The sequence below is a fragment of the Gekko japonicus genome, unplaced genomic scaffold (assembly GCF_001447785.1).
Source record: "Gekko japonicus isolate JY-2015 unplaced genomic scaffold, Gekko_japonicus_V1.1 scaffold2574, whole genome shotgun sequence".
Lineage (NCBI taxonomy): Eukaryota > Metazoa > Chordata > Lepidosauria > Squamata > Gekkonidae > Gekko > Gekko japonicus.
In genome coordinates, this window is record NW_015171579.1 from 100,606 (window position 1) to 128,378 (window position 27,773).

The 27,773-nt window shown below is 46.1% G+C and overlaps 1 protein-coding gene across 1 annotated transcript in view; it reads left to right on the forward strand.

Moving 5' to 3' along the window:
• Positions 1-27,773, forward strand: part of KIF16B (kinesin family member 16B) — a gene marked incomplete at its 5' end in the record, with an annotated part of 222,113 nt that overhangs the window by 100,398 nt on the left and 93,942 nt on the right. Inside the window, 7 exons of the mRNA XM_015419818.1 lie at positions 3,827-3,909; positions 4,799-4,887; positions 11,775-11,807; positions 12,045-12,098; positions 13,871-15,217; positions 23,011-23,169; positions 24,819-24,924. Of these exons, the coding sequence (XP_015275304.1) occupies positions 3,827-3,909; positions 4,799-4,887; positions 11,775-11,807; positions 12,045-12,098; positions 13,871-15,217; positions 23,011-23,169; positions 24,819-24,924 (1,871 nt within the window). The remainder of the gene's footprint in view (positions 1-3,826; positions 3,910-4,798; positions 4,888-11,774; positions 11,808-12,044; positions 12,099-13,870; positions 15,218-23,010; positions 23,170-24,818; positions 24,925-27,773) is intronic.

Genomic DNA, 27,773 nt, shown 5'->3' on the forward strand with positions numbered 1-27,773 from the left:
GAAGATTCATCTTCATAAGAATAGGAAAAATATAAGTGCCTCTAACTTGAGTCCAATGGGGACAGCGAAACATCAGATGGTCTAAGGTTTCAATTTTGCCAGAATTGCACAGACAAAGGCAATCTGAGTAGGGTAGGCCTCCAAATCTTCCCAGAGTTACCATAGTTGGAAATACATTTAAGCGGGCCAGCATAAAGGCGCGGCGGTGAGATGGAATTGGTAGCGTTGAGAATAAAAATCAGGAACTCTCTGGAGGGGACAACCCCAAAGCCAAAGGAGAGCAGGTGCACCTGGCCCTGGCCACGGTGCTGGCCCAATCCAACTGTTTGAGTTTCTTCAAAGTTTCCTCAAGCTGAGAGGGCATCAGCTCTTCGGTAGGTGAGGACATCGGAACTCTCACTTTTTGTCTCTCTCTCATTCTCCCTTCCTCCTGTCTTTCTTGTTCTCTGCCTTCTTTCTGAGTTCCCAGTGCCTCCTGCAAATACACACATTCTCACGCTCTCATTCCCCAGTATTCCCCCCCACCGGTATCTCATCCACACACAGACTGTTGTTTGATGTAGTGGTTAGGAGTGCGGACTCTAATCTGGGAGACCCGGGTTTGATTCCCCATTCCTCCACATGCAGCCAACTGGGTGACTTTGGGTCAGTCACAAGTTCTCTCGGAGCTGTTCTCTCAAGGGCGGTTCTTGAGAGAGCTCTCTCAGCCCCACCTACCTCACAGGGTGTCTGTTGTGGGGAGGGGAAGGGAAAGGAAATTGTAAGCCACTCTGAGACTCCTTCGGGTAGTGAAGGGAGGGGTATAAATCCGATCTCTTCTCTTCTGTATTTCTTATAAATCCGATCTCTTCTCTTCTTTATTTCTCTTTCTTTCTGTGCCCCTCTGGTCTCACACACACAAACATACACACACGTTATCCTTAATTTCTTTCTTTCTCCATTCCTGTCCGCCTGCCTCCCACACACACAGACACAAACGGTCATCACTTTCTGTTTCTCAGTCCTTCTGGTCTCTGTAGTATGCATCCCATCTCCTCTTCAAGGATTGGCCCTGTACACAATAACAACGGCTTGTATCTCTTCCAAGTAAAAAGAGAGAGAGAGAGGTTAGAAAAGTTAACATATGTTTTGTGTGATTAAATTGACAATTTAAAAAAAAAAAAATGTTTAAACAATATTGATGTTTGGAGACAAATGGTGAATCAGATGGACGACTCATTTTGGTGTACGTGAAATGCTCAAAGGCAGTGATTATGTTAATGATTCGTGTTCTGCATGTATCACTGAATTGTGAATTAAAATGTAGTATTTATAGCGTGCTTATCTCTTTGAATTTTCTGTCGGGCATTTTCTATGTGTAAAGAATTTTTAAGAATGGCCAAGAGGCTGCTTTTTAAAAATGGTTTGATGGTCGCTGTTTTTGTTGTGGGTATAATTGGGAGGGGGGGTTAGGCTATAGATCTGTTTTGTGAACAGTTTTAACCCGTGCAAGATAAATATATGAACGATGCCTTGTATAAGGTCATTATGAAAAAGTCTGCTCTTGTGACTATAGATCCATTGAGGATTTTGTCCCATGTCACATTCTGGTGTCCAAGATTTGAGGCAGAGCGCCAAAGATTTCTGAAGACCATTATATCTTGTTTCCCAGGAAGGTCAGATCGGGATAAATTAGTATTACTACTGGCAGATAGGGATAAATTCATTTCTTTCCGAATGGCAATGTTTGTTGCCGCCATCAGACAGATGACTCGTAATGTAAACACGGTTGACTTGCACGCTAATGGTTCCACTCTGGGTCATTAGCCATTGTATTGTAAGGTTGGATTTCGAGATATTTTAAATGAGTGTCATCTATTTTAATTTATTCTATGAAAATGTGTGGACATTTCTTGTTTTTGCTTTGACAAAATCCTTGTAGTGTTGCTATGGTATTTTTGACGATGCGATAAAAGACTGAGGGACTGACCGATTGGTATAAGACCGTTAAACACCAGCCTGAGTTTTGATAATTGGGTGATGGAAGTGTAAATAAAAAAAGAGTACTTGAAGGAAGATGGAGAAATAGTAGCCGAACCAAAAGGAGTTGCTTAATTTGGTCCTTAATGCTGACGTTACTTGAGTGGGGGGGGGGCACATCGAAAACATGAGGTTGGATCCAGCTACCGCTTTTGCTCGGACTTCCAAGAAAGGATCTGGGGATCCATGAAAACAACCTTACTTAATCCCACACAGAACAAATTTAGAGTCCCGGTGGCACCTTTAAGACCAACAAAGGTTTAGTCGTGTGCAAAGCACACAAAAGCTCATACCTTGAATAAACTTTTGTTGGTCTTAAAGGTGCCACCGGGACTCTAAACTTGTTCTACTGCTTCAGACCAGCACGGCTGACCACCTGGATAAATCCTACAAAAACTGGTAGAAAGCCTTATGGTTAAAAATGCTTACAAATATAGACCCAAACAGTCTCGCTGAGAAGGATCATCACTGTTTGTGGCGCAAGAAGGTCCGCCTTCACCTAGGATTCTGCATGAGTAGTGATGAAATGTGTAGGAAAGTGTGCAGTGCTAGGCAGTGGTCTGTGGAGAGTTTTGTAAAGGATTCAGGATGAGCACCGTCCTTTCCAGAATTTCGTCTAGTTTGAGGAGGACATTTGTCATTTTCTGTGGTGTTTTCTGTTTTGATTTGTGTTAGGGTTGCCAAGTAATTCACCTGGCACAGCAGGGGGGCCCCGGTTCAGGTCTGGGAGATTCGTGTGCGCGTGCCGCGATGATGCCACCCGGAAGGGACGTCATTCACATTGGGCACGTCGCTGGCTGACGCTCTAGCAATCGGCCTGGAAACTCTATGGCACCATAGAGTTTCAGGCTGATTGCTAGAGCGTCAGCCGGTGACATGCCCGGCGCAATGACGTCACCTCTGGGTGACATCATGATGCTGGGCACATCGGCCCGAACCGGGCACTTTGGGGGCGGGGTTCCCCCGCCGGCCTGATCCGGATTGGTGGGTTGGGAGCTGTGGCGAAACCCCCCCCCCCCCCGGGACTTGGCAGCCCTATTTTGTGTGTTTGTTTAATCTGACAGTGGTCCTCAACATGGTACCAACCAATAACCTTTCTGGTACCTGTCAATTTATTTATTTTATTTTCATTTTATTAGATTTATATACCGCCCTCCCCAAACAGGCTCAGGGTGGTGTACAGCATTTAAAATAGTATTAAAATAACCATTTACACATAATAATATCATATCGTAAAATGACATGTAAACAAAGAGGTCAGATGTTAGGGCAATTCGGTATCTAATCAGGTCCAGTCAGGATGAGGCCACTGGTGGACGATTGGCCAGAAAAGCTTTTTAGAAAGCGGACAAGGCCAAGAGGGCTTCTGATTGGCCACTGGAGATCTGATGGACTATGCAGATTAAAACAACATTGTTTCAGCGGAAGCTGCAACTGCAGTGTTCGTTTTAGTCTCTCTCACACTCCTCTTTCCTAATTATTTTTTAAAAATTAATTGTCACATCCCCAGCACCAGGGCTGTCTGTGTGTCTGTGTCAGTGCTCTGCCTCCTACAGCAGCCATTTTGTGACTGGGCCAGCACCCCGTGTCAGAATTCCAGAGGGGTGCCCACCGGCTCTGAAAGTTTGGGGAACCCCGTGCTATAAACTGAGAACTGGCTGCTCTCTGTCTTTGGTTCTGAGTCAGTGAAGCAGCACTTTGCTTCACTTTGCTCAGAGCAAACTTGTTCCATTTGGTCAGAATCGACCCATCTCCAAATGGAGCTCCTTTATTGCGGTTACAATGCTGTGTGCATTTTTCTTGCCAGGAGCCGTTATCTTACTCGGGAGAACCAACATGTTCCGTTTCAATCATCCCAAGGAAGCGGCTAAACTGAGGGAAAAAAGAAAGGTAAGCATAGCAGAGTTCTTGGGGACCATCAGTGGGTGCGGTCAGATGGGCCATTTAGTCCGCTTTCGACCCACCTCAGCAACGGATTTTATCTGCGTGATCACACGGTCAACATCTGCCTCCCGTCCCCAGCCGTCGCTTTTTGGCTCAAAACTGCTTTAACCCAGAGTATTTTGGTACCAGGTCCCCAAGTGGTGTTTTCCTGATTCTCCGGTTCCAGACGCATTTTCCCCCTGTGTGATCGCTCCTGTGGTGTCGAGCCACTTCCGGTTTAAACCCCCTCCCCGCTCGAAAGCCGTCCGAGGCTTCCGCTTTTCACCCGCCATTTCTTTTAAAGCGTTGGCAGTGTGCACATAGGCGGAGGTCCACCACCGCGTTATTAAAAACAATGTTTAAATGGTGCCTAGTTTTAGCCTTTAGACGAGTTTGGGATCTCACAGAGGCCATTTTCGGGGTAAACGTTTAAAGGGAAGTGTTCCTTGAAAGTTTAAAGGGAAGTGTTACAGCAGTCGGGTTGAAGTGGAAATTGCTGTTCTGCGCATGCGTGAAAATTTTAGTTCTACAGATGGCTGCCTGTGCGCATGCCCAAACTGAGAGAGAGAGAGAAAAACAACACTGACGCACGCTCCCGCGTGTGGACGGTGGGAAGCAATGTGACTGTGCAGCGATCCGGAGCAAGGAGGTGAGCATGATCGCGATTCTCCAGGTTAAAATAGACCGCATCGGGGCTGGAGCAATTTAAACCGCTCCCAGCACGCCGTCTGACCGCACCCAGTATCTTGTCAAAAAGTCCAGTTGTTTAATAAGTACTGTGTTCGGTAGGGAAAACTTATGCGATTTCAGTAGTGATAGTAATGAGTAATTATTCGATCTTCTGCTGTTTTGTTAGAGCGGACTGCTCTCTTCCTTCAGTTTATCCATGTCGGATCTTTCAAAATCTTGCGAGAACCTCTCCGCAGTCATGTTGTATAATCCAGGGTGAGTAAATTTCAAGAAGCCGTCCTATCGATATCGGTAATGTACGTGCCGCTTAATTGTTTGAGAAACAAAGTTTTTGAACCTGTCTTGCTGCAAATGCATGTAAGTGTCTAGAATATGTCAGGCATTCATAGAATCATAAAATGTTAGAGTTGGAAGGGACCTTGCAGGTCATCTAGTCCAACCCCCTGCACTCTGCAGGAGCATAGCCAAAAGATAGCCTTACAACACACCTGAAAGATGGTTGTCCAGCCTCCGCTCGAAAACGTCCAGCGAAGGAGCATCCACCACCTCCCGTAGGTACCATCCACTCAAGAATTTCCCACAACTATGTATGAATGTCTCCTCAGAGCTCTTGGTTCCGTCAGAGGCAATCTCTCGTTCGGAGCATATATGGTGGTGTGAAGGCGGTAAGGAGATAATTGATAATTTCTTCCCATTTTCCAATGAATAATCAGCACTGTCAAGCTGTTCCAGACAGGTGATGTTCATGCAGAGTGTTGGAATCTTGCCCCGGCTCACACCGCTTCTTTAAAAAAACCTTCTGCCACCATGAGCTGGTTAGTTTCTGTGGTCTGCTTTTTCACCTTTGCTATAGACCAGGGGTCTCCAACATACTGCCTGTGGGCACCGAGTCCCCAAGTGTTTTTAGAACGTGGGCAATGCCAGGCCCGGCTTTTGCCCAGCAAATCTTCTGGCTGTTGAAGACTGAATTAGACGTACATCCATTTTGAAACGTTGCTTCAGCAGCAGCAGCCACCCCAATACAAGAGTCTTCACTGCGTGACCGAAGGTCAACGGTGGCAGCCATTACGTGGCTGGCTCCACCCCCTCGGGCCGCCATTTTGTGACAGTTGTTTTGTGGCTGCGCCCACCAGACCGTATCAGCATTCTAAAGGTGCCCACGGGCTCAAAAAGGTTTGGGACCCCTGTGGTAGACTAACCTATCGACTCCTGCACGTTGATTCTTTTCTGGTATGTGCTTTAACTTCCACTGTGCACAAGGGATTTGGGTCGGACTTCTGCCCGTTCAAGTGCTCCAGAATCGTCACATCTGCCAGGCTTTTATCCGTCAGCTAGTCCAGAGTCCTATTTTGCCTCTCTGTCCTCTTCCTAGGTTCCCAATACTCCTCATTCTCTGCACTTACACAATATGTAATGTTATTTTTTAATACTTTACACGCTATTGATGTTCACTGGACAGTGTTGAACATGTGTCTGTGTGTGCAAACGGGAAAACAACCCACAATATTATCTTGTGAGAAGGAAATGAAGGGGGATGCCTAGAGGGGATAAGGAGGAGGAGGAGGAGGAGGAGATTGGATTTATGCCCCACCCTTCACTCGGAGTCTCAGAGCGGCTTACAAACTCCTTCCCCTCCCCACAACAGACACCCTGTGAGGTAGGTGGGGCTGAGAGAGTGCTGAGAGAACTGTCCTTGAGAGAGCAGCTCTGAAATAACTTGTACACCAAACTGGCTCTCCATCCATATAGACAGACAGGCAGACAGACAGCTCTTGTCAGAACGATGGCTTGCCCAAGGTCATCCAGCAGCTGCGAGTGGAGGAGTGGGGAATCAAACTCAGTTCTCCCAGATTGGAGTCCGCGCACTTAACCACTACACCAAACTGGGGAGACTCTTGTTATAGATAACACAAGAAGAGCCCAACTGGATCAGAATCAGGGTCCATCCTGCATCTTGTTTAGAGTAGTGACTGTCCAGTTGTTTCCGAGGGCCCAGCTGCTACTGCATGTTGATTCTAGCCTAATCTCATCAGATCTCAGAAGCTAAGCAGGGTGGGCCCTGGGTTAGAATTCGGATGGGAGACCACCAAGGAAGTCCAGGGTCGCTACACAGAGACAGGCAATAGTAAACCACCTCTGAACATATCTTGTTTTGATCTGGATGGCCCGGGATAACCTGATCTTCTCAGATCTTGGAAGCTAGGTTAGTACTTGGTTAGCACTTGGATGGGAGGCCACCATGGAAGTTCAGGGTTGCTACTGAGAGGCAGGCGATGGCCAACCACCTCTGAACTTCTCTTGCCTCGAAAACCCTACAGGGTCACCATAAGTCATCTAGTCATCAAGCTATGACTTGATGGCACTTTACACACATGAAAACATGCACAGGCAACACCCTTCTCCTCTCTCCTTTGCTTGTCAATGGCAACTGGTACTTGGGGGCATGCTTTCTATGAACAAGACTCCTTCTCCCGAAATACTGGAGCTCGAGGGCATCCAATGAAGCTGACAGGTAGTAGGTTCAGAATGGACAAAAGGAAACACTACTTTACACAGTGAGGAATTTCACATTACCCTTTTTAACCCGTTTTGAAGCCGTTTTTGATCCGTCGTGGAGTAAGCCAGTATAGGGCTGCCATTTCACACATGGCTTTCCCCTTCTGGTAAAGAGCTGGATCTGAAGCGGTTTGCCATTTCAGACTGCACCGCTTTTTCCCCACCGTTTTTTGCCCATGCAGGCGATCTCCAGCTTTTTTTTTTTTTTTGAACATTCGCTTTAGAGCGCTATAGCACTATAACAAAACACTCCAGGCATTTCAATGGGGTTGATATAATGCTGTTGCGTTATAGTGTTATAGCGCTATAAAGCGAACGTTCAAAAAAAAAAAGCCGGAGATCGCCCACGTGGGCGAAAAACGGCGGGGAAAAAGCAGATCGGAACCGGGAGAGGAAACTGAAGACTACTTGGAAGCGGTTGACAGGTAAAACGCTTCAGCCCCGTTTCCTAAACGGGACAGAAGCTTTTGTGTCTGAAATTACAAATATATTCCGGTAGGGAACCGGTTCTAAAACGGTTCTGTCTGAAATGACAGACCAGAAACCGTTTGGGAACCATTCCTCTTCTGGATTATATCGTCTGTCTGAAATTCCTCATTGAGTGATTAAAATGTGGAATTCACCGCCAGAGGATGTAGTGATGGCCGCCGGAATAAACAGCTTTAAAATGGGAGTAGATAGATTCTGGAGGATAAGTCTATCAATGGCTACTAAACATGGTGACTAGGAGTGTGCATTCTGTGCTGTCTGAGCCAAAAACCTAACTGAAAAATACCTTATCAGTATATATCAGCTACTCTTTCAGCTGGATATGGAGGGGGGTGGTGTATTTTCAGCTATCGAGCATAGCCGATCCCGGATAATCCCAAAAGCATTTTGAATTATCCAGGAAAATAGGATAGCTCCAGTTAAATGATGTTTACCCTAACCCTTTAAACACTGTTCTAGGTGAAGGTGCAGTTTCATGAATGTATTTAAAGGGACCACACCACAACACCTTTAAATGCCTTCACCTCCATTATAGCCTATGGGGACCATTATAGTCAATGATCCCCATAGGCTATAATGGGGAATCTATGCGGGGGTCTGGGAAGGTTATTTTTTGAGGTAGAGGCACCAGATTTTCAGCGTAGCTTCTAGTTCCTCTACTACAAGTTTCAAAAAGATTGGACCAGGGGGTCCAATTCTGTGGGCCCCTAAAGAAGGTGCCCTATCCTCCATTATTTCCAATGGAGAGCAAAAACTGCAAAAAAAACCAGAGACTGATGTCAAACCAGTGAGTCTCCACAGTAGAAACTGAAGGAGTGGCATTTTTTTGCAGAACCAGTGCTCTTGTGGCAATGCCAGCTCAACAAATCCAAGCAAAGGGGGAGGGGGTCAATCCTAGCACAGCTAATGCATGTACAGAGTGCCCAGCAAAACCAGTGCAATGTACTAGTGACCAGCAAAACCTGGTGCCTTCCCTTAAAAGCTTTCTCTTTTTTTTCTCCATTGAAAACAATGGAAGATGGGTGCACCTTCTTTGGGCACTCTGTACATGCACTGGTTCTGCTTGGCACTCTGTACATGCATTGTCTGTGCTGTGCTTGCACCTCCCTTTGCTTGGATCTGTTGAACTGGTATTGCCACAGTGGCACTTGTTCTGCAGGGCAGTCTGTACATGCACTGGTTCTGCTGGGGTTGGGAAAAAACCCCACACACCTTCAGTTTCTACTGAAGAGACTCTCTGGTTTCACATCATCATTTTTTTTGCTGTTTTTCCCCACCTTTGGAAACGATAAGAGTATGGGGGCACCATAGAATTGTACCCTTGGTCCAATCTTTTTGAAACTTTGGGGATCTTTTGAGGAGAGGCACCAGAAGCTAAGCTGAAATTTTGGTGCCTCTACCTCAGAAAACAGCCCCCCCAACTCCTGAATACCCCCAGATTCCCCATTGACTAGAATGGTCCCATAGGCTATAATGGAGCTGGGGGAGGGGAAATGGGATTTTGGGGGGAAATCCAAATACCATACTGGTAAAGGAATTCAGGGTTTTTTTGGGGGGGGGGATCCCAAAAAATTTGGGGTCCAATATATCCAAATCTGAAAAAATCCCATTTTTTTATGCACACCCCTAACGGTGACTGAGGGGAACTTCCACATTCAGCAGCACTAAGCCTCTGAATCCCAGAGCCAGGAGGCAACGTCAGAGGAAGGCCTCGGTCCCTCTGCCCTGTTGCTGGCCCTCCAGAGGAACTGGTTGGCCACTGTGTGAGACAGGAGGCTGGACTAGATGGACCATTGGTCTGATCCAGCAGGGCTCTTCTGATGTTCTTATGGGACCTCTAAGGAAGGGTATAAATGGAGGAACCAGGTAAATAAATAATAATAATAATAAGAAGAGATTGGATTTATACCCCACCCTTCACTACCGAAAGGTGTCTCAGAGTGGCTTACAATCTCCTTTCCCTTCCCCTCCCCACAACAGACACCCTGAGAGGTGGGTGGGGCTGAGAGAACTCTGACACAAACTGCTCTTTCAGGAACAGCTGTGCCAGAGCTTGTGACTGACCCAAGGTCACATCAGCAGGTGCAAGTGGAGGAGTGGGGAATCAAACCCGGTTCTCCCAGATTAGAGTCTGCACACTTAACCACTACTCCAAACTGGCTCTCTGACAATGACAAATATGATAATGACAAATAAGATAAGATAATGACAAATAAGATAAGATAAGGAACGGGATAGCTGAATGAATAGTTAAAATCCCTCTTATGACTCATCCATATCTAACTCGCTCAAGTCTGAAAACGTGTCTCTCCGGCTTTCATGGTAGCCATTCTGTTCTGGCCCTCCAAGTTCTATTTATTTAAAGTGACATCCTGCGTTTTTGGCCCTTGTGGTTTCAGGAGATGTATCTCGGTCATAAAACGCAAGATACGGGGTGGGGGGGGGGATAGACAGATAAAAGCAGTGAATTAAATGCCTATATTTCTGCAGACCACAGCAGTGGTTCTGTTTCTCTTTACATTTAAGACAGGTGCAGATTTTCAGCAAAAGCCTCAAGTCAGCAAGACCCTTTTAGTGTTCAAGGCAAACATCAACGTATTCTATACTTAACTGCGTTTGGAAGGATTTCCTTCTATATTTCCTGTTAATCCTTCATAGGACTGTGGTATCTTTGAACAGCCTACTTAGGATAAGAGCAAGCACATTTCCCCTTTGAATTACCGGTTTCAGCTATCACGTTAACTCAGGTTGCCTGATCCTTATTATTCAAGGCGCTTTTTCCCATGGAACTATGGGGGTTTGGATAGCACTATTTCCATGAGGCCTAATGCTAGGCAGGCTGGGGCTTGTGGAGTGATCTGTGAATAGATGAATCTTCCCTAACTGTCGTGGGGTTAGCCTGTGTCTGTTACAGTTAGGTTACTCTGCAGGGCTCTATGCCCACTTTTGGTTTAACTTACAAAAGGAGGAGAAAACCCTGCTCCTGCAAATCCTACAAGATAATCCTACTCCGGCCCATGAGGTGCCGAAGCAAAGAAGATGTGAAAGCTCTCTTCCATGAGAAATGTAAGGGGCGATCAAGAATGAATAATTTATTACGGTCCATGACCAGATACAAGTTCACACAGCAAAGGGGAGAGCATAGGGATGTCAGTTGTCCTTTCCGGGTGGGCATTCTATTGCCACTGCCCACCGCCCCCCCCCAGCGAACAGTTGGGGGGGGGACACAGAAAATGTTGGTGTCATGTACAGGTGAAAACCTGGATGTGACATCAGCAGGGCTATTTTTGGGCAGGAACGCACAGGAACGGAGTTCCGGCTGGCTCCCAAGTTGGCCACGCCCAACAGGAACTCATTAGCATAATAGGCCACACCCAATAGCAGAAACTCATTAGGATTGGCTACATCAGGGGTGTGTGGCCTAACATGCAAAGGAGTTCCTGCTCCAAAAAAAGGCCCTGGGTTTTGACAACAAACAAGTTAAAAAGAATAAAAAGCAAAAGGTAGGTGTGGCTGGATAACCACACTTCTGGTAACATGGGGGTGCAGCCTAATGTGCTAATGAGCTGTGCTGTCAGGGGTGTGGCCCAATATGCTAATGAGTTCCTGCTCTTGGGTGTGGCCTATTATGCTAATGAGTTCCTGCTGGGCTTTTTCTACAGAAAGAGCCCTGGACATCAGTTGATGTTCTAGGAGCTACCATAGACATTCTAGAGCATCGGCTGATGCGCTGATGTCACATCTATATTTTCACCTGGATGTGATGACACATAGAAGAAGAAGAAGAAGAAATTGGATTTATACCCCGTCACTTACATAGAAAGGTTGCCTCAGCAACTCCACAAGTCCAATAATCACCTTTAACCCCTTTACTAATTCTAGCTAATTTATGGGGCGATAGATGCCCCCGATAAAACAGATTTCTGGTGATCTTTAGTGGGGGACTGCACTGACCTGTTGATGACGTATGTGTGGTTATGTTCCGTAGCGAGGTTGTTGGCATTACACACCCCCTTTTTGCCACTTGTACTCTTTTATCTTATTTCTGTAAACTCTTCTCTTAACTGATGACTCTTTCTCTCTACCTCCTCTGGCAGTCTTTTCCCTGTAAAAGGACCAATCTGTCTCAGGTAGAGAAACTCAATTTCTTTATATTGATCGCTTATGCCTGCATGTACCTAACTCATAAAAAAATCTCCGTTAACCCATCTTGTTTAATGTTGCTGTGTCATGGTTGCAAATTAAACGCGGGGTAAACACATCATTTGTTAAGTTATTAAATCTATCAAATGATATCAAGTGTCATTTGTAATCATAGTAGGGCTTTTTTTTAAATCATGTGTCCCTTTTTCTTTTATAAAAACTAGATTAGAGTTTGAGAGGCAGCAACGAGAAGAACTAGAAAAATTGGAAAGTAAAAGGTAAGGATGTTCGAGTGTAAAAATGTCCACCCGGTGCTGACGGATCAGCATTGGGGAGAGAAAGGAATATATTCTCAAATTTGGTGGAGTGTTTTGTTGAAATAACTTCCAAGTTAGAGAAACAGTGGGGGATCCTGTAGAGCATTTGCCATAGAGAGATACATTCCCACCCGAGGAGCGTAACTTCCTTGTCCTCCCCTCTTCAATTTGCAGACCCATCTGCCCCTGGAGTTCTACTCCTGGGGACCCCCTGACCAGTGTTCCCTCTAAGCTGAGTTAGTGTGAGCTAGCTCACAGTTTTTTAGCCTCCAGCTCACACATTTTTGTCTGAGCTCAGGAAGGATGGCTCCAGAGCAAACTAACTTATGCAGCAGCCAAATCGCTTGCTCACACGTTTAATGGCAGTAGCTCACAAAGTAGAATTTGTGCTCACAAGACTCTACAGTTTAGAGGGAACATTGCCCCTGACCCCCATGGGAAGCACAATAGAAAGGCTGTTTCATTTGAAGATGATCGTAATATTATTGATATGAGGCAAACAAAAGAAAAACAAACTGTAAAGCACACTCCGGACAGTAATAAAAACAATATACAGGGCTCTTTTTGTAGAAAAAGCCCAGCAGGAACTCATTAGCATAATAGGCCACACCCAACAGCAGAAACTCATTAGCATATTAGGCCCCTGACAGCACAGCTCATTGGCACATTAGGCCGCACCCCCATGTTACCAGAAGTGTGCTCATCCAGCCACACCCACCTTTTGCTTCTTATTCTGTTTACCTTGTTAGTTGTCAAAACCCAGGGCTTTTTTGTAGCAGGAGCTCCTTTGCATGTTAGGCCACACACCCCTAATGTAGCCAATCCTAATGCGTTTCTGCTCTTGGGTGTGGCCTATTATGCTAATGAGTTCCTGCTGGGTGTGGCCAACTTGGGAGCCAGCCAGAATTCCGTTCCTGTGCGTTCCTGCCCAAAAATAGCCCTCTCTGTGTGTGTGTGTGTGTGTGTGAGTGTATTCAAGCAATTCACTAGAAATTCAATATTAGGTGATACAATATCACCTAATAATAATTACTAGTATTCAACTGTGTGGTAATAGTCTACAATTCTGATTCATCTAACATCCCACAAGAAAGGGAAAAGTGTATAGAGTTCACAGGAGTAAATTTCCAGATTCATTTAACATCCCTCATGGGAGGGAAAAGTAAGTAACTTTCACTGGAGTAGAAATCCAACCTCAAAAAATGTACACAAATTAAAGGAAAGAGTCCTTAATACAGTCAGTCCCTTTCTCATCAGAGAGTGTGTACGTTCAGCAGAATGCTCTTGGGAACTGTTTTGGGGTATATGTTCTAAGATACTTTGAGTTTCAGCTGTGGGGAGGAAAGCGGGATATAAGCTTATAAATGCAAACGCAAAATGTGATCTATGTTATTGCACTCGCATTCCATGTTTGCATCCACGTACAGGGTTAAATGTTCTTGTAAAATTATGCTTTTTAAAGAACATCACTGTTAATGTAATGTAGCTTTTAGAATAACAGCTCCCTTAATGCATAGCTACACTGTTCCTGATCAAAGACTCATTCTCTCTCAGTGGTTCTTTCGTACTAGGAGAGCTCTCTCTCTCTCTGTGTGTGTGTGCAGGAAAGCAGAACAGAAGGATGTCTGAAACTTTCAGAACAATTGCACAATGGAAATAAAGGGCCTGTGATCTCCCAGGTGCCAAGGCTTTGAAGTCATAACTCCTTTTTCTTTTGTTGTTTAATGCCTTAGAAAGCTGATAGAAGAAATGGAGGAGAGACAAAAGTCGGACAAAGCCCAACTCGAAAGGATGCAGCAGGAAGTGGAGTCTCAGCGCAAGGAGACGGAAATCGTTCAGCTGCAGATCCGAAAGCAAGAGGAGAATCTCAAGAGGAGAAGCTTCCACATTGAAAGCAGGATGAAGGACTTGCTCGCCGAAAAGGAGAAATTCGAGGAGGAGAGATTACGCGAACAGCAAGAAATTGAGTCTCAGAAGAAGAAGCAGGAAGAAGAAGTTTTTGTTCGGGTGAAAGAAGAGCTGCAGCGGTTGCAGGAGCTCGGGCAGAACGAAAAGGCGGAAAAAATGCAGATTTTCCGAGAACTGGAAAAACTCAAAAAGGAAAAAGAGGAGCAGTATCTCAAGCTGGAAATGGAAAAAAAGAGGCTCGAGGAGCAGGAAAGAGAACAAGTAATGCTGGTGGCCCACCTGGAAGAGCAGCTCAGAGACAAACAGGTCATGATCCAGGTGTTAAAAAGAGGAGACATGCAGAGGGTCGAAGAAGAGAAGAAGGACCTCGAAGACATCCGGGAGTCTCTCCTGAGAGTCAAAGAAGCAAGATCAGAAGGCGACGAAGACTGCGAAGAGCTAGAAAAGGCCCAGCAGAAGTTTATGGACTTCAAGAGGAAGCAGTTGGAGCAGCTCATCAGTTTGGAGAGAAACTTGGTCCAACAGAAGGATCACCTGGAAAAAGAGGTGGCTGACGAACACGAACATTCGGGACGTTTGAAACACCTTCAGCACGCGAATCTTGAGAGGCACAATGAGAAGGCCACCAACGCTGCCTTAGGCGTTGGCGAAGGTAGCAAAATAACATCTGAATATTGGCTACAGCAGAGACAGCAGCAACTCCGGCACTTGACGGATCACGATTTACCCGCTCTGTTGGAGGAAAAGCAGAGAACCTCGGAGGTCCTCGACAGAGGCTTGCAAAGCTTGGACAACACTCTTTATGAAGTCGAGAAGGAAATGGAAGAGAAAGAAGAGCAACTGACGCAGTACCAGGCCAGCGCCAGCCAGCTGCAGCAGCTTCGAGAGACATTCGAATTCACCGCCAACGTGGCTCGGCAAGAAGAGAAAGTTCGGAAGAAGGAGAAAGAAATCCTCGAGTCAAGGCAGAAGCAGCAACGGGAGGCCCTGGAGCAAGCCGTGGCGAAGCTGGAAAGGCGGCACTCGGCTTTGCAACAGAGTTCTACCCTCGATATAGAAATTGAAGAGCAAAAGCAAAAACTTGCGGTTCTGAACAGCAGCTGCGGCGAGCAGGCCGGCCTCCAAGCAACCATCGAGGCGGAGCAAAAAGCCTTAGAGCAAGACCGAGAAAGGTATGAAGGAAGGTGTTAATAATTAGCCCCCACCATTTATTTTACAAAAAATATATTGTCTACCCTTTAAATTTAATGTTACGTAAATAATTAACCACCATGGTGCTTCTTCTGATGTCTTCGTTCCGAAGTTGGGGTGGGTGGGGGCGTGGCTCAGAAGTAGAGCATCTGCACGGCATGCAGAAGGTCCCAGGTTCGATCCCTGGCATCTCCAGTTGAACAATCCAGGCAGTAGGTGATGTGAAAGACCTCTGCCTGAAACCCTGAGGAACTGCTTCCAGTCTGGAGAATTTCTTCCAATCTGAACTTGAAGGATCATAGAATCATAGATGATGTCTTCGTTCCGATGTTGGGGAGGGGCTGTGGCTCAGTGGAAGAGCCTGTGCATGGCATGCAGAAGGTCCCAGGTTCGATCCCCAACATCTCCAGTTCAAAAAGGACCAGGCAGGAGGTGATGGGAAAGACCTCTTTCTGAGACCCTGGAGAGCTGGTACCAGTCTGAGTAGACAATACTGACCTCGATGGACTATTGGTCTGATTCAGTATGAGGCAGCTTCTAGTGTGTTCCTGTGAATAGTAGTTTAACAGAAGTTTGCCAACTGCTTGGATTCTCTAGTTGTAGTCCAACAACAACAGAGGGTCTTACACTCTATGAAACGCCCGAACAAACATTCTTCAAACATTAAATTTGATGAACAGTTTCTAAAGGTTAAGAAGCACTGGTGAATATTTTAATGTTCCATTTGCGTTTTCAGTAGCACCAGATGCGGTCTTAGCGTGCGATGTGGATCAGGGCCTTGTGCATACCCATGAAGCTGTCTTATGCGGAGTCAGGATGTTAGTCTGTTGAAGTTAGTACTGTCTACCCAGACTGGCCCAGGCTAGCCTAATATTAGCAGATCTCAGAAGCTAAGCAGGATCGGCCCTGGTTAGTATTTGGATGGGAGACCACCGAGGAAGTCCAGGGTTACTATGCAGAGTCAGGCAATGGCAAACCCACCTCTGTTGGTCTCTTGCCTTGACTCATATGACCCAATTTTGTTAGATGTCAGAAGCTAAGAAGGGTCAACCCTGATTAGTACTTGCAATGGCAAACCACCTCTTGCATTGAAAAACCCATGGGGTTGCTGTAAAAGAAGTTAAGGTTTGATAGGTAAGTAAGTATTGCGTATATTTCAGTTTTCCCGAAAGGTTTTTTGGGGGGGCAGGGTTCCCCACACAAAAAGAAGCCCTGGGGGAAATGGGTTATTTTATTCTACAGCCTCAAACTCTGTGGAAATTTTACATCTTTGCTCTGGTCACCCAGACACTGGGTTCAGGACAAACTCTTGCCTGAGACAAAGGAAAATAGTTGCTAGTCTTAACATGGGGCTGACCCCGTTTCTGCACGCCAGGAAGACTTGGTGATTTAGCTGTTTGTACCAGTTGAGTGTTTTGAAGCAGCTGTTGGCGACTTTGAGCCTTACCCCACTGAATAAGACTTGTTGCATTTGGGCTGTTTTGGGAATGAAAAATTAATGTTTTGAAGAAATAAACTACTCCTATATTATGGCAATATTTCGGGGCGGAGCAGGGAGGAGAACTGGTATGGTGTTTTTGCTCTGGGTGGAATATTCCTGTTGATTGAGGGGTGTGTTTGCTACTGTTATTCTAGCAGAGATCCTAAGGTGGGCGGCTGACTGGAACCTAAGAAGCTAACTTTCAGAAACTTTTTAAAAAGTTCCTTTGATTAATAATTTTTCTGGACAAATTTTTAGATAACATCACGCACCATTTGGAGTGGCATTTGTAAGTTATTTCTGTCGAAACTGTTAGGAGGTGTGAGACTCCCGGCCTGTGAAAGAATGATTAGTTTTTCCCCCCAGACAAATTGTTTACCTTGATTTTCATTTTTCACATACCAAATTTCCAGGAGGCACCATGCAATAACAGACTTCAAGTCAATTATAAGATTTCTGATTAAGAACATAAGAGAAGTCAATGTTGGATCAGGCCAGTGGCCCATCCAGTCCAACACTCTGTGTCACACAGTGGCCAAAAACACCAGGTGCCATCAGGAGGTCCAGCAGTGGGGCCAGGACACTAGAAGCCCTCCCACTCTTGGCCCCCCTCAAGCACCAAGAATACAGAGAATCCCTTGCCCCAGACATAAGAACATAAGAGAATCCAATGTTGGATCAGGCCAATGGCCCATCCAGTCCAACACTCTATATCACACAGTGGCCAAAAATACCAGATGCCACCAGGAGGTCCACCGGTGGGGCCAGGACACCAGAAGCCCTCCCACTGTTGCCCCCCCCCCCTAGCACCAAGAATACAGAGCATCACCTGCCCCAGACCTAGAGTTCCTATCTATACCTTGTGGCTTATAGCTAATGAGGAACATCTGTTCTTAAGAACATAAGAGAAGCCAATGTTGGATCAGGCCAATGGCCCATCCAGTCCAACACTCTGTCACACAGTGGCCAAAAATACCAGGTGCCACCAGGAGGACCACTGGTGGGGCCAGGACACCAAAAGCCCTCCCACTGTTGCCCCCCCAAGCACCAAGAATACAGAGCATCCCTTGCCCCAGACTACAGAAGTAGTCCCTTCAACAACACAAGAAGCCGACTTATACCAAGATAGAATCCAGTGGGGAGCCATGTTGGTCTTATACTAGGTCAGACAATAAGTCTGTCAAGGTCAGGACCGTTGACTGTGACTGCCTTTGGCTTGTCAAACTGATGCTCCTTTTGGAGAGGCTAGTCAGGCCAGGATCTAGGAAGCCGTCAAGCTGTCCCGTTAGAGGATTAGGAGCCCCCAGGTCCCAGTGGGGGTCCCCCCACTTTGGGGGGCTTCGATCCTCATCTGGCCACTTGGCCGGCTGGGGAAACCCCACCCCCAAACGGGGATGTCGTTGTGTGATGTTCCGGTTGCGATGATGTCACTTCCAGGTGACATCATCGCGTTGAGGACGTCACATGCAGCATCCCGCCCAGCCCTGGAACGCCCCCCCCCAAATCCCCCCACCGAGACGGCAAGGGGACCTGGCAGTCTTGCCCAGTTACCTCAGTTGCCAGATTTTTACCCAACAGAAAAGGAGGATAATATGTCAGTAGGGTTATTCTCCTATAAAATAAAAAGAGGATATGAAGCTGTGAGTAACCCTTCTCAGGTAAAGGGAACCTCAGGAGCCCAAACCTTTCCCGACAGGTATGAAAGAATGGCACCAATAGCAGAGTTTAAAAATGAAATGAGAGGAAAGATTTATTCTTCATGAAAGGCAGGGAAATGGGGAAAAGGTTTTATGAGAGCAAACAGTTGGCAACCAACAAGTGCCCGCTACAAACACTATTAACAATGATTTGGCTTTCCCAAACTCAGGGAAGAACTAATAAAAATTATAAACCCTATCGGACGGTTCCTTACAATAAGCAGGCAGTTGTGATACTAGTGAATTTATGCCACCAATAAACCAGGGTTCCCCTGATTAGGCTCTGAATCCCAACTAGTCCCTGTGTGAGTGGGTCTGATCTTTTACTCTGGCCAATCCCTTCAGCAGGGTCTGCTCTGCCCCTCTCTCTGGGACATCCTGCCCACTGTCTCCCAGACTGAGTGTTTTCTCTCTGAAGGCAGCCACTCAAAAGGCCCCCTCCTCCATTAGATTCACTCTCTCCAAAAAAGAACCCCTCCAACCACCCTTCCAACTGCCAGCTCTCCTCCCCCCCCCCCACCCTAACTACGGCCACATCAATTCAAGGGAGGGGCTGCCTACCGGCACCCTGGTGGAGGCTTGGTGTCGTTCACTTTTCCCGGCTCGGCTTCTTCTTTCGGCTGTGTCCCAGTACTTAGGCAGACAGGCGGATGGATGGATCGCCGGCGACGTTGTCCTCAGCCCGACTGTGTCCTTCCGGCTCCGCGCGCCTCCGGATGACGTCACTGCGCCTCCGGATGACGTCACTGGGGGGGTTAATTATAAAAGCATACACACACACACACACACAACACTCTTTGGCATCATTTCAGGCTCTCTCTCTCCCTCCCTCTAGTTGATTCTACCTCCTTTATAAAGCTAAAAGTTCTGAAAACATTCCACAGAGCCTCACAGAGCAACGTGGTAGGACGTTGTGACTCCACGGCAAAAACGGTTTCAGCAGGGAAGCTTAGCTCCTTCAGACAAGGACAGGTGTGAGCTCCAAAAATCTCCACGGTCTGTATTTTCAGAAATGCTGGGCAGGGCTCTCATGTACAATGGAAACCTCTCAGTCCTCAAAAACCGGATTAGTCAGGACATCAACCCTGACTGTTCCCTGGAAGGCCAGATAATGAAACTGAAGCTCAGATACTTTGGCCACCCAATGAGAAGGGAGCCCTCCCTGGAGAAGACCCTGATGCTGGGAAAGATTGAAGGTCAAAGAAGACGGGGACGGCAAAGGATGAGATGGTTAGACAGTGTCATAGATGCAACGAACATGAAGTTGAGCAAACTTCAGAGGACGGTGGAAGACCAGAAGGCCTGGCGGGATCTGGTCCATGGGGTTGCGAAGAGTCGGACTCGACTGGGCGACTGAACAACAACAACAACATGGATGTTCTAACGTGTCATACTATGGCCAACTGCGACATGGCTCTCCAGGATCTCAGACCGAGGTCCTTCACATCACTTCCTGCTTGATCCTCTTAACAGACGATGCCGGGGTTGGACCTTAGACCTTCCACATACCAAGCAGATGCGGTGCCTCTGAGCCATAGCCCCTCTCCAAACATGAAAAAGTTGCCACTTTTGACTTCTACCAGTTTCGTTTAGAGGAGAAATAATTGAAACCATTTGCTGGAGGTCTGAATGGCAGAAGGTTACTCAAGTGGTGCTAACGGCCCCAGACTCATGAATCAATCCAGCTCTTAATGAGCAGACGAAGATATTTTCTGCCGAAAATGACTGCTGTTTGTTCGTTTAACTGGTGTATTTGCATCCTAATGTAGCTTCCTGTTGACAAATGGGTGCTCCGCTATTTAAATAGCCGTGACAATCTTTTAGTTTAATGTGCACGTCTATCTTAAGAAAAGTATCCCTTATGAGAGAACATCCAAATGCATTTCCCGCTGTGCCTTATTCGCTGTAGTTTTATGTCTGTCCAAACTCTTGGGAAATTGGTATGCTCAGAATCAGTGAATTATAAGTAAAATATGTCTGGTTACTTAAGTAGGAATCAGAGAGCGACGAGGATGATCAGGGGTCTGGAGACTGAGCCCTACGAGGAAAGGCTAAGGGCCTTGGGGATGTTTAGTTTGGAGAAGAGGAGATTCATAGAATCATAGAATGTTAGAGTTGGAAGGGACCTTGCAGGTCATCTAGTCCAACCCCCTGCACTCTGCAGGAGCAGAGCCGAAAGATAGCTCTACAACATACCCGAAAGATGGTCCTCCAGCCTCCACTTGAAAACGTTCTCTCCCGATATTTAGCCGGTAATGACTCCCTTGTAATTTCCACCCATTAGATCTAGTCTTGCAATCCGGAGCAAGAGAGAACAGATCCGCTCCATCTTCTGCATGACAGCCCTTCAAATACTCGAAGACGGCAATCATGTCCCCTCTAAGTCTTCTCTTTCCCAGGTTAAACATGCCCTACCCTCTTTGAAGGGGGGCATGATTGCTCTCTTTAAATATTTGAAAGGCTGTCGTTTGGAGGAGGGCATGGGGCTGTTCCAGTGGGCAGCAGAGGAGAGGACCCGAAGCAACGGGTTTAAGTTGCATGCAGAAAGGGTATCGGCTGGATATGAGGAAAAACCTTTTCATGGTCAGAGTGGTTCAGAGGTGGAACCGGCTGCCTAGGGAGGTGGAGAGCTCCCCTTCACGGACAGCTTTCCAGAAGAGGCTGGACGAACATTTGTCAGAGATGCTTTAGGCTGGTCCTGCATTGGGCCAGGGGGGTTGGACTAGATGGTCTGTACGGCCCTTCCAAATCTATGATTCCGTGAACTGCTTTCACCTCGCAAGAATGGCTGTGTGGTCCTGTCCGCCGAATGATGAATCATACATACTTGAACACACACATGAAGCTGCCTCTGGTATATCCCTGGGAGAGCATGATGCTCCTCAGAGGACAATCTACTGGTGATCCCTGGCCCCAAGATATCCAGCTGTCCTTGACTAGCACCAGGGCTTTTTCGGTCCTGGCCCCGACCTGGTGGAACTCTCTACTGAACACCGCCAGGGCCCCGTGGGACTTAATGCAGTTCCACAGGTCCTGTAAGGCAGAGGTGTTCCGCCAGGCTTTCGGTTGAGGATGGCAACGGTTCTCCACCATGGCTGGCGCCCTCTTCTTTCTCTCTCCCTATCGCTTTACTTCAGCCCCCTCCGAGCCCTGCCCGCAAGACGGCAGCACAGTCCGGAGTGGGTTGATGAAGAAAGTTACAGACACCATCTGAAAGCATTAATTGATTGTTGTTTTTATTTATTTATTTATTTAATGTCTACCCCGCCGTGGCAGGCTCAGGGCGGCTTACGTAGAATAATAACAACATAAGAGACGCCCATGTTGGATCAGGCCCATGGCCCATCCAGTCCAACACTCTGTGTCACACAGTGGCCAGAAATACTAGGGGCCATCAGGAGGTCCAGGACACTAGAAGCCCTCCCACTGTTGACCCCCCCCCAAGAACCAAGAGTACAGAGTATCACCTGCCCCAGCCTGAGAGTTCCTGTCTATACCTTGTGGCTAATAGCCACCGATGGACTTCTGCTCCATATGCTTATCCAATTCCCTCCTGAAACCGTCCATGCTTGTGGCCGCCTCCAACTCCTGTGGCTGTGAATTCCATGAGTTAATCACTCTGTGGGTGAAGAAGGGCTTCCTTTTGTAATAAACAGCTGAAACAAATATAGATAAAATCATAAACAGTATAAATATAAAAACATTACAAGTGCTAGTACTAGACGATTCACATACGATTTATTTATTTTAACATTGTTTTTAACTTTGTTGTACATCGCCCAGAGCCCTGTGTATACAGGGATTGGGGAATTTATAAATCCAAAATATAAATAAAAATAAAATAAATACCGAATGATACCCTTGGTCCATCATGATCAGTATTGTCTATGTAGAGACTGGCAGCCGCTTTCCGGGATCACAGGCTGAGCTCTTTCACATCTCTTACTATCTGGTCCTTTTAAACGAGTTGCTGGGGATTGAACTTGGGACCTTCCACGTGCAAAGCAGAGGCTCTTCCACTGAGCCAAAGCCCTTTCTCTGGGTGTAGTGGTTAAGTGTGCGGACTCTAATCTGATTCCCCACTCCTCCACTTGCACCTGGCTGGATGACCTTGGGCAAGCCGTAGTTCTGATAAGAGCTGTCCTTGAAAAAGAGCAGTTTCTGTCAAGAGCTCCCTCAGCCCCACCTACTTCACAGGGTGTCTGTTGTGGGGAGGGGAAGGGAAAGGAGTTTGTAAGCCGCTCTGAAACACCTTTGGGTAGTGAAGGGCGGGGTATAAATCCAGTCTCCTCCTCCTCCACCTCCTCCTCCTCTTCTTCTTCCTCTTCCTCTTCTTCTTCCTCTTCCTCCTCCTCTTCTTCTTCTTCTGTAAAACTCTTCAGGCCCCTCTTTTTCACACTGCTGCTCTCCCCTCAAGGTTGGAGAGAACATTTTGAGAAATGCCAACTTCAACTTCTCTAAATCTCTGTCGGGTCTCTCTTATGGATAGGGTCGGACCTTGGGGGCTTGACTTGGGGGAGCTCTCTGCAGCAGAGCTTGGGAAACCCCACTGCGATTTAACGTGTCTTAAATAACGTGCGTTGGAATTTGCCGACAGATTGGACTTGCAAATACAGCAGCTGAAGCAGAAGATCTGCGAAGGCGACGGCGTCGAAAGGGGGCATCTCAGTGGCGGAGAAGAGAAGCCGTCTCTTAGCAGTTCGTCTCCTAATGCTACAAAAACACCGCCCCATTTTATTCCATTGGTCGACGATCGGTACGTGTCCCCATTTAACGTGTTCTCGTTCCTTCCCAAAAAAAAATGCTGACCCAGTTTTCCACATGAGTATTTTTTTTAAATGGACAGATTTCCGTCTCTGGCCCCCGCTCCTGCCAACCTAGCAGTTCAAAAACAAAAAATTGCAAGTAGATAAATAGGTACCACTTCGGTGGGAAGGTGACAGCGTTCCGTACGCCTCGGTGTTTAGTCATGCCGGCCACATGACCACGGAAATGTCTTCTGACAGCGCTGGCTCTTGGAAACGGAGATGAGCACCGCAACCCTAGAGTCGGATTTTACTGGCTTTTGAGCAAGGAAAACCTTTACCTTTACCTTAAAATGGCACAGTTCTCCCCCCCCTTCTTTTTTTTTGCTGCGAAGAGTCTGAAATATTTTCCAAATAAAACTTTTCCCCCGCTTAGAGTAGTTCCTGAGTTTTGAATTCTTAAAAGCAGGGCCTGAAGGGTTTTTAGGATTTTTTATTTCTATAGCGCCTGGAAATTTGACTTAATGCCATCAAGGAAGTATGAAGCATTAACCAATAGCATAGTCTCCCCCTCTTGCCGATTCCCTTGGGGTTGTTTCTTGAGAAACGTTATCTTTTTTTCTCTATTGCGTTTAACCACAATCCTGCTGTCTTTTAGAGGAAATATAGGACGACACTGATTATAAATAAGTAAATTATGTAGGCACGAGGGTTACATGCTGCATGCTCCTATTTATTTATTTAAAATATTAGTTGCCTTCAATGTGTCCTCTAAGCTGTGGAGTCTTGTGAGCAAAATCCTACTTTGTGAGCTACTGGCATTAAAGTTGTGAGCGAGCGACTTGGCTGCTGCATACATTAGTTTGCTCTGGAGCCGTCCTTCCTGAACTAAAACAAAATGTGTGAGCCGGGGGCTAGAAAATGGTGAGCTAACTCACACTAACTCAGCTTAGAGGGTACACTGGGGTTTTTTTTGAAATCCTGAGTTTTTTTGGTTCCATTATACCCTATGGGGACCATTATAATCAATGGTCCCCATAGGGTATGATGAGGAATCAATACGGGAGTATCTGGGGGTCGCAGGGAGCTGTTTTTTTAGGTAGAGGCACCAAATTTGCGGCTTGGCTATTGGTGTCTCTCCTCAAAAAAAACCTCCCAAGTTTCAAAAAGGTGGGCCCCCAAAGAAGGTGCCTCCATCCTTCATTGTTTTCAATGGAGGGGGGGAAGGGCGTTTAAAAAGATTGCAATCCCTTTAAATGCTTTTTGAAAGCTGCAATTGAACTCCGAAAGTGTTTAAAGGGCTCATGGTCCCTTTAAATGCCTTCTCATCGTCCCTTTAAATGCCTTCTCCAGCTGCCTTCTTCAAGCCTCCTGTTCACCCGGAAGGCATTTAAAGGGACTATGATCCTTTTAAATGCCTTTTATTTTTAGCTATCGTGTGGTTCTGAAAAATCCCAAAGTTTGGGGCGATTTTTGGAGCTTCACTATATCAGATAGCTTAAAAATACACAAATATATATTCGGCTGAAAGAGTAGCTGAAAAATACCGATAAGGTCTTTTTCGGCTATTTATTTGGCTCAGATACAGCCAAATGTGCATCCCGAGTAATATTGCTCTCTCTGATTTTTTTTTTGTATCTTCAATTTGATTTTTTTAAAGAATCAATGCCTTTATTGAAGAAGAAGTTCAGAGACGTCTTCAAAATGTTCACTATCCTTCTGCAGAGAACAATAACAGCCTCTTCCAGTCTATGGAATCTTTAAAGGCAAGTAAATATTTTAAATATTCAGGTCCTAGTTTGTGATAAAAAAAATTTTTTTAAAGAAATTATCTCCACTAAGTGGTATTTCCTTTACTTTCCTCCATGATTAGAATCATAGAATTTGGAAGGGACCTTGCAGGTCATCTAGTCCAACCCCCTGCACTCTGCAGGAGCGTAGCCAAAAGATAGCCCTGCAACAGACCCGAAAGATGGTCGTCCAGCCTCCGCTGGAAAACGTCCAGCAAAGGAGCATCCACCACCTCCCGAGGCAGACTGTTCCACTGCTCAACCACTCTGACAGTTAGGAAGTTTCTCCTGATATTTAGCTGGTATCGACTCCCTTGTAATTTCCACCCATTAGACCTAGTCTTGCAATCCGGAGCAAGAGAAAATAGATCTGCTCCATCTTCTACATGACAGCCCTTCAGATATTTGAAGACTGTAATCATGTCCCCTCTAAGCCTTCTCTTTCCCAGGCTGGGATTTGATGCCTGCATTTTTTAAAAAAAGAAATAAAACTTACTGTTTAATAAAACTTTACTTACTTTTTCACACTGGAATAAATCATTCCCCTTTTAAGAAACCAGTTCTAACTTCTGCTCTCTTTGTACATTCAGAAGCGCCTTAATCTTTCTATGCATATATGAGCAAGATGGCTTATTCCTGTTGATTTAGCCCTTCAAAAGTACTTTAGATTTAGGGTTAGCCGCACACACAGGCTAATCTGTAAAATAAAGAATAGTAATGCTGATAAATAATATTAATAGGTTGCTTAAATATATAGGGCACAATCCAACCTTCTCTAGGGAGCTTTAGAGGGTAGTTATGACTCAGTACTATACCAGCTGAAGAAGAAGAGTTGGTTTTTATACCCCGCTTCTTTCTACCCGAAGGAGTCTCAAAGCAGCTTCCAATCGCCTTCCCTTCCTCTCCCCACAACAGGCACTTTGTGAGGCAGGTGGGGCTGGGAGAGCTCTGAGAGAACTGAGACAGGCCCAAGGTCACCCACATGGAGGAGGAGTGGGGAATCAAACCCAGTTCTCCAGATTAGAGTTCATGGCTGGCTGTGTACCTGTAGCCACCACCACTTAACCCTGGCAGTAAATGCCACATGTTAATGACTCTTTGAGTCCAGTACCGCCTTAAAGACTAACAAAATTTGCGGCAGTTTAGAAGGTTTCGTGAGTCACTGCTCACTTCTTCAGATGCGGCTAGAATGTGAATCCATCTGTACTTATATCTTGGAGAGGGGAGTGATTTCAGGTGCATATCAAACCTAATCCGATCACGCCTGCTATTGTCATTTTCCAGCTATTGTTATTCAGCATCTGAAACCACACAAGATATGAGGACAGGTGGACTCCCATTCTAGCTGTAGCTGAAAAAGTGAGTGGTGACACAAGGAAGCTCATAGCCTGCCACAAATTTTGTTACTTACTTATTAGATTTCTATGCCTCCCTCCCCTGTGGGCAGGGCTCAGGGGGGGCTTACAACAGGGAGATACAAAAAGTATATGTTTTTTTAAAAAAAAATTAAAACCAACAAGAAAAACCACAGTCCTTAATAAAAGTTTTAGCAATTCCAAAATAGCTAACAATCAGAATTCCTGGTATGGAAAATTGCCGACCTCCACCTTTTAAGCCAGAGCTATTTCCGTTAAACTGTTTAACAGATGACTTAGAGAAGAACCATAGATACTTTATTTTACGTGTTATAACAGCAGCCAGAATTTCATTCACAATGACATGGAGAAGATTGAAGATATCCCAACGTTGTATGAGTTGATACTGAAGATTATGGAATGTGCTGAAATGGACAGATTGACAAATATATTGAAAGGAAAAATGGAAGAAGAATTTATGGGACCTTGGAGGGCACTTTATGACTGGTTAAAACTTAAGTACTGAATAAGAATGATAGATGTAATACTTGTGAAGTTCTAATGAGAAGACTCACATGCAGAATGTTAAATTGGTTCGATAGCGAGAGAGAGAGAGAGAGAGAGACTTCTGTATCTTTCCTTTTCCCCTTCTTTCCCCTTTCCCTTCCTCCATGCATAGACAAATACAATTCTTTTAAAAAAAGAAAAGAAAATTGCCGACCTCCCGGTAAAAAGGTAAAGGTTCCCTTGCTCGAAAGCCAGTCGAATCCGACTCTAGGGTTGCGGTGCTCATCTCCATTTCAAAGCCGAAGAGCCAGCGCCGTCCAAAGACGTTTCCGCGGTCATGTGGCCGGCATGACTAAACACCAAGGCGCACGGAACGCTGTTCCCTTCCCACCGAAGTGGTCCCTATTTATCTACTTGCAATTTCTTGCTTTCGAACTGCTAGGTTGGCAGGAGCTGGAACTAGAGACGGGAGCTCACTCCGTCACGCGGCACACTCGGGTCTCGAACTGCTGAACTACCGAAGCTCACTCCGTCATGCGGCACACCCGGGTCTCAAACGGCTGAGCTACCGACCTTCCACAGCCTGCAGTTCAGCGTCTTAACCGCTTGAGCCAATTATAAAAGATAGGATGGGGGAAACATAGGGGGTATGAGAGTGCCAGATCACAGAGTTATACCATCGCTGTCCTCCACTGAAAGCCTGGTGAAACATCTCTGCCTTACCAGCCCTGCGGAAAGGTAACAAATCCTGCAGGGTTCAGATGTTCTCAGGTAGAGCGTTCCACCAGGCAGGGGCCAGGCCCAAAAAGGTTGAGGACAGCCAGGTCTCTCTCGGGCCAGGGACAACCAGGAGGTTCTTACTTCCTGAGCATAATGCTCTTCTCAGGGCATATTTTATTCTTTAAGATACTGCTGGACTCTTGCTCTCTTCTACTGCCAAGACTGTAGACACGGGGGGATGGG